Source organism: Pelmatolapia mariae, linkage group LG7 (assembly GCF_036321145.2).
Source record: "Pelmatolapia mariae isolate MD_Pm_ZW linkage group LG7, Pm_UMD_F_2, whole genome shotgun sequence".
Lineage (NCBI taxonomy): Eukaryota > Metazoa > Chordata > Actinopteri > Cichliformes > Cichlidae > Pelmatolapia > Pelmatolapia mariae.
In genome coordinates, this window is record NC_086233.1 from 31,970,025 (window position 1) to 31,977,702 (window position 7,678).

General features: G+C 39.2%; 1 protein-coding gene across 2 annotated transcripts in view; it reads right to left on the reverse strand.

Moving 5' to 3' along the window:
* Positions 1-571: 571 nt before the first annotated feature.
* The window catches only part of LOC134630977 (leucine-rich repeat transmembrane neuronal protein 4), a 96,668-nt gene continuing 89,561 nt past the window's right edge, over positions 572-7,678 (reverse strand). Inside the window, exon 3 of one of the 2 annotated variants that reach the window (XM_063478836.1) lies at positions 572-6,457. In XM_063478836.1, coding sequence (XP_063334906.1) covers positions 6,134-6,457 — 324 coding nt within the window. In that variant the 3' untranslated portion in view covers positions 572-6,133. The remainder of the gene's footprint in view (positions 6,458-7,678) is intronic. The other variant, XR_010094342.1, reaches the window with a different exon arrangement.

The following is a 7,678-nucleotide window of genomic DNA, read 5'->3' on the forward strand; positions in this document are numbered from 1 at the left end:
TTTGGTAGACCACTGATGAGCCTGCCACAAGCATTGTCTCTGCATCTTGGCAGGTTTCAAAAAACACCAGTATGTTGTACACAAGGGATGACACACTTTGTGACAATCTCACACATCATGAGGGTATTGTCACCATGTGATCGCAGATCCCAATGTGTCTCATATTGTTATTATAGTCTGTTTTTATGGTAGTCTCTGTGAAGTGTGTTGCTATTTTGAGGAAACCCCAGGCTGCCAAAGCCTGCTGAGAGTGATTCTGTCCCCCCTCTTAGGACTCTGTGATTGCAATCTTGCATGTGGTGAAAAGTCCAGATTAGATTGATGTTTAGAAGTTTGAGTATGAATTTAAATTTCTTGCCAACTGAGATGAAAGATGGACAAAGCCATGACACTATTTTCTGGGGAAATCTTTACATTACAGGGAAATGTGAGCAAAGTAAGGATGCTTACATGCTTCAAAGAAATAGCAGTTGTTTAAAAATGGGCCCCTTCCTAAAGAGTTGGGAAGAGTCACTATAAAAAATTTAGAAACATACCTGAATCGATGAGAAAATTTTATTTTGCCATCAGTGTTTCCAGTGGATATTATCAACAGTTTACATCAAAAACTGCAATAGTAAAGGTTCCAAGTACAGACGCCAGCCACGCAAGGCAAGGCTCTCAGTTTTGCTCCTCTTGAAGGCCCGAAATTTAAAACTTCTTTCAAAAGAAAATGTTATACCATTGTTCTGTCTCTGCAGGCTGACTAGCACTGGCCATAACTGGTGAACTCTTGCTAATAGGTAAGACGGGTAAAGTAATCTATTAACTACAAGCTACAATTGAATTATAAAAAGGACAACACAGTTTCCATCTTTAGATGTTTATTCATCATCAAAATTTTTACAAAACATTATCTGACAATAATATACTCAAATAAGAGCCATATTTTTGCGCTTGGACCAGGTCTCCACAAAAATGCTTTAGGTCTGATTACAGTAAAAAAGGAAATTAAAAAGAAAAAAAAGAAAAAGGAAGAAAATCAACAACAAACCAGCTACCAAAGAAAACAATGCAGAGCATATTTACAACCTACAGAAGTTGAAGCTGTCTGCAGGATATGAATGAGGGGGAGACAGTGGGAATCAAAAGATTTATATGGAAAGTATTTTAAGAGGCAACAAAAAAACATGGGAAAGGACTTGGGCCTGCAAGGAACACAAAGACTAATTATGATATTGCTTTCTTTCGAGCTCCTCCTTCTTGCTTTCTCATTGCACTGTTAACTGCTAGCGAAGAATGCAGCACATTTAAATAAAAAACATGCTCTCTGCAGTGCCAACATTAAATCCAATTAGGGGTGTAAACGGGCTTTGTCAGACAAATGAAAAAGTGTGTTTCCCCAACAGAGGTTAATGATCATGTCTTCCTTTTCTGTGTCCCCGCTGACATGAGCAATGGTAGAAAAACAGAGTCAGGACAATGTAGGTCATAGGTTAAAGACTTCTTGCTAATGTAAAAGAGAATGGAACAATAACAATCAATGGGGACCGGGCTGGCCTGAACATCAGTAATGGTAATGCTGGTTCAGAGGAGGTAGAGGAGTAGGTGCTGCTATAGATACACAAACCCACAAACCCACACACACGCGTGCACACACAGAGGCCCTCTGGGTACATGCGGGGAAGCTAAATCACTAGCAACACTTCCAGTCTCTCTTTTGCATCACAGAAGTTATTGATTCTGTATAAACACTAATGACAGAGTAACAATAACAGGAACACAAATCTAGAAATTGCAAATGAGGAATATTACCATTTGTCTTTTTTTTTCTCTCTTTATTTTATTTTAATTTTTTTGTTTTTATTTTATTTTTGTTTTTGGAGTGAGTGTGTGCTATATGGGAACGTCCCAGCGCTGCTTACTAGAAAGACACAAATATATGGCAGAGGAAGGAAAGCTACAAAGCCATGTCTGGCTTGGAATTAAATTTTCAAATCAATTTATCAGATAACAGATTAGAGTCCACTGTACCGTTTGATGAACTGGAATGGGGGTGTCAAACCCTGCTGTACCTATATTATCCTTTTATTAACCACATGTGTCTTTTTATGTGTTTGTACATCTCCGTCTGTGATTGTTTCTCCAGCAAAGACTAAGAAGTGGATTTCTGGTAATAGTGTAAATGATAATTCCTTTTCAGATAAAGTGCATCTTTGTATGAGCGCATGCATAATACATACAGTTCAGAGGATACAAATATGTCGTAGCTTAATCTGTGTGCCATATGTGCCTCTACAGAGTACAGACTGGATGTGTGTTGCAAGTGTGAGAGCATGGCTGAAGCTGTTTGTGTCATTTCTTACAGTGGAAACAAAGCTGCCCTGGAGCATTCAAAATATATCACAACGCTTTCCTTGTAACAGAATAAAATGTCCTCGCACTTACCCATTTGTCCCTCTATGTTCTCCCTATTAAACAGCATCTCTGTCTACCCTTCTCTTCTCCCCTGCTTTTCCTGTCCCCTTGGAGATGTGCGTTTAGCTTTTCCTCTAAGCATAAACACTGAAATATAAAAGTTTTTTACTGCAATTCTTCAGACCTTTATTCACCACACCCGAAGCAAGAAGAAAAAAAGGAGAAATTTGAAAAAAAGAGAAAAAAAACTTTTCCCAATGGGGAGTTGAGCCCGAACACAAAGAGTGACAGGGACTGGGGAACTCGGGTAGTATAAACCCATAAACAAACGAAGCAGAAGAGAAAACAAAGCCTACTGGCATTGCGGGGCTAGCACAGACGGTCCTGGAGTTCAGCTCAAACATGCATCATTAGCATGCACTGCTTGTGCTTCCAGCTCTCTGATGGCAAAATAAATGGACAAAAGACTGAATAATTACTGGCAGCAGAATTCAAACATTCCGCTGAACATATCTGATTTTATCTGGGAGGTAGTCATGATCAATTGATCATTTATTAGTAGCTGATTTAATTGTGGATATACAAAGATGGTATTTGCATTTTCTAATTACACATGAGGGCAAAGAAGCTTTGATCTTTATGTTCAGACTGAAATCAACTATAATCACTGTTCTGAAACCTGCATTAATTAGTATGCTTAGGGTACTAGGCTTAACAGGAAACTATTAAAGGGAATGCCTGTCCCAGGTGTGAGTGCTCGACACAAACCTCTTTCTCTATTTAACAGCCTACAGTGCCAGGGAATTCTACTTTAATCGAGACAAGGGCATGAATGGGTCAGCAAACAAGATGCTTTAAAAACAGTGAAGTTGTCCATGACATGTGCTGCCGGTTCTAGGGCACTCCGGACAGGAATTATCTCCCGTACTGTTTGTCTCTGGTTCAGTGCTCCTCCCTAAATGGGCACAGTTTCCTAAAATATCAGCATGCAGACAGAAATAGAACATTGTTAAACAGGTTCACCCGAGTCACCAAGCAGCAGACATGAAATTCAGGCCAAGGAGTTATCAGGGGTGATATACAGCAAGGCAGGACAATACATGGATAGAATTGAGAGAGCTCCCATTATAAAGACATTGGCACAGCTGCTATTACAAAGTAAACTCCACCAGCACTATTAAGCAACCGTACTGAGCGAATCAACTGCTTTTTTTTTAATGCAATGTCCTGTACATGAAGGGACCGAACCCTTCTTAGTTGTGATATCATGAAGCATTTTGGGTCAGTTGTTTTTTTTTTTTTTTGTTTTGTTTTGTTTTTTGATAAAACATTTAACAAAATAATGGCACATTATAAAGAACATCCTTCACAAGTTAAACTCTTGGTATAAAGAAAAGCACACTTCTCCCCGAGTAGACCTTGAAATGGCTGATAGTGTTAAAATTCTTGAACAAGAGGAATGGATGTAACTAACAACACGTTATTTGATTACCACCTGTGAGATGGCTTCTCCAACATGCCTGATGGCAGAACAGAAAATATGAATCTCTGTCAAGTTTGGCGCTTGAAGTACATCACAATAACAGGGCTCAGAATCTTCCCCTCTTCACGTTATTGAGTAAAATGACTGGATTTGAGAAATAATGTCAGTAACATATTTTGTTTTTAATGGTAGAGTGGTAGAATAGTGACGGGAGCAGATAGAAAAATACTTATCATTGAAACAACGAGAGCATTACAGTAGGAACCTCCTCACCAAGTCATCTTAGTAATATATTCCCACTGGAAAGTGAATAAGGCTCCTCTTCTGTTCACAAGCAGTTTGTGTTTCAGAAGAAATGAAGTTCATACCTTTTTTTTAATCTTTAAAGACTCATTATTTACATCATAAATAAGTTCTATTTGATTTTGTCCTTTTATTCGTCTTATAGAATTTCTTGACATCATCTTTGAACACCTCAAAAATTTTCAAGCCAAAAAATATAATACCAAAACAAAATAAAACAAAAACAATGCATATTTGTTTGAATATGCATCATCTTTCTTGGGAAATGTTGGCCCCTTGCAGTTTCATGTGTGGATCAATCAGTCTCTCTGTAGGAAGATCAAGCGTAAGTTCCACAGCTCCCTAGAGTATGACCACTGACATGTAGGAAACTGGTGCACTGCTTGAGTTAAACTGAGGACATTGTTTGACAGGCCATGCAAGCCGTATCGGAAATCCTCAACAGCTCCATAAGTCAACGAGCAGCAGTGCTCAACACGGTGGCCAAAGGTTTACTGATTAGGAAAAATAAAAAAAATAAAAAAAATGAAACATTCCTTAATTTCGGCTCACTTTCTGGAAAAAATTGAGATGTCAGGCAATACCTCCTGTATAGTCTGTGGGATCATATGCAGGTCAAAGAGAAGTCAACGTGCTGGTTCAGCATGCCACCACTAGGCACCATTATTCTCTGTGGTGGAAGAGCACATGGCCTAAGCCTGGCCAACCCAGCAAGATGGTGCTCTTCAAGTAGTCCAGTTAATGAAAGTCAAACATTGACTCAACAATGTTTCAAATGACTGTTTGGGGCAGTGAGAGTGGTTTGACCTTCAGTGAAGTAGACCTTTTCAATAATATGTACAATACATTTCATTCAAATGTTCTTATTTTAGTTTTTCCATGATTGCCTTTTTTTTAAAGCATAGTGAATTATTCAGCTGGGATATAGTCATATACGGTACAATGACTTGTTGTTCACCTGTGTAAAGGGTCTTTATATATTTAATACATTTATGGAACATACAGTTTATGCTGCTTTGAATGATGTTTTTCATAGCAACACTAAGATCACAAGAACTGACTTGAGCTGACGTTGGGAGTGCCAGGTGTGATACCTCATTATGATAAATACGTTCATAAACTTTCAACATGATGACCCCCTTGATTATTCTATTTCTTTAAGACAATTCTAGTCCATTCGAAATCATCAGGGGATCTAGTGGTAATTATAAATGTGAACTGGCAGAGGCTAGTTCAGTGGAACATCTGACATTTAAAAATCTCCTTAGTTAAAGTACCTTATGTGCAAAAAGAAAGAAAAAATATTAGTAAACTCTTTGGTTTAACATGCACATTAATGTAATTCAGTACAAAATATGACACCCAGAGAAACAAAATATTTATGTAATTAATGAAATTATATATGTTAACTTTCTTAATAGCTAGTGAGTAGAAATGGTAATGTTAATCACAGTAAGAAGCCTTCTGCTCTTCATATGCTCTATCTCTTCGATCTTTGATGTTACTGCCCTCACTTGTCGTGAATGAAAACTTGTGTTTATTGCACTTTCCCTTTCACTCCTGACTCAGAGTAAGCTGGCTGCTGCTGCTGTGAACAGATGCCCCATGATGCTGATATGGGATATGACAAAGATCAGATTTGGAAATAAGGTAATTCTTTGTGGCATATGCTGAATTAACCTCCCTTGAGTCAGGGACCCTTTTTTTTCTATGAGTTGTTTTGGAAAAGAAAAACAAAATGATCAGCAAGAATGTCTCACCCTACTGTATATGGTTGAGACTGTGTGTTTCAGATGATAAATGCCTCCAGGCATAATTTGAAAATTTTGTCCTCTAGTTCACATACCGATGTTCTAAGAACAAGGCCCCACTGAATAACCAGCTCGCCTGCCCCTTCATTTCAAAGTCATGGTGAATGAGAGGCCCTTGCCCCACTTCTAACCATGCTCGCTAGCGTCCAAATTTGAGTGTGCCAGTGCGCTCAGAAGTAGGAAAAGGACTGCTGCTGGGACCCTCAGTTGGTGGTCTGAGGGTCGATGGAGGAGAGCGAGGTCCTGGAACAGGGGCACCTATGCTGGCAGCAGAGGGCACTGCTGGCAGTGCCACTGTCTGTATAGTGCCTCTATCACATGGCCCAAGGTCCTCCAGGCCCTCCAGGCCCTGTGGGGGTCCCTCATAACCCATGTTTAGCCGCAAGGGTTGATGGGCCTGGCAGTAGTCTACAATAGGCTGTTCATAACGGTAGAAGGTCAATGCACCCATTTGATGAGGGACCTGTTTGGTAAGAACAGAAGGGGTGATGGAGGTAGAATACATATGGAATGATTACAGGAGAGTGGAAGAAACAAAGGAAAGAGAATGGAAGAAAAGAGAAAAAAGAGAGAAAAATAATTAGCCATATAGCTTCAAAACAAATTCTTATTTATCTGTATCACAAAACGCCAAAATGAAATTATATCTGTCAACTGAAACAACTCCTTTTATTAATCCTGGATAGGACCTGCTTATGTTATTGGACCTTCAGCCAACGTAAGAATAAATCCTTTCTGGCACTTCAAACATTTAAAAAAGGGTAGCTTATATGAACACAAGTCAAGACAGCCACAGCTGTTTAATTTTTGAATTAATATTACATACTTTTAAATGTTTAATTTTCTGAAGCATGTAATTTGTTACACTACATTTCATTGTGCCTGTGTGACTCAAAGCCTATAACTCAGTTAGTTTGAAAGCTCACTGCTACCTCTTTGTAATCATTCTCACATGGTGACCACCTGAGCCTTCACTTGACCAAAACCTACTGGCTACAAAGACTCTTTGAAACGTGTTCTACAACAACTGATGTTTATAGATGTGAGAAGCATTTTAAGTTAAGTCATAGTACGTTCCAAACCGGCAAGTTGTAATGAATTGCTTATTGACTGTCACAAGAATAAGAAGCTCTGGATTTGTAGTGATAGACACATATCTATATAAGACAAAAAGCTGGGTGGTTTTGCGCTCAGCCTTTGGGAAAACATAGCTGGAGAACATAGGGTCTGTGATCTCTCTAGTGCCATGTCAACTGTGTCAGAGCCAGAAGCACTCATCACATTTGGCCATGTGTCTGGTCTTGTGTTCCCCCCACAAACCTTAACACAGTGTCAGACAAACAGATGAGACTCTTGCGACACTCTGTCTCCCTAACTTTAGCTCACACACTTATTCACCAATTAAGAGTTTTCTAACAAGCCATGAAAACAGCAGCTTAGGATGGCAGCTGACCTGGATTAAACACCCCAGCCTGACAGAGCGAAAGATCATCAGATCTGTACACAGAGGCAATAAGAAACACACAACTTCAGCTACATGATACCTCAACAACACGGAAGACATGAATAATACAACCCCTCTCTCTGAGGTGCTGGAAGCAGAGCAAGTGTCACAACTGTACTTTCATTCAGATTCTTGATGTTTTATTTTTAACTTGTTCCAGTGATGGGAACCAGATCTTAA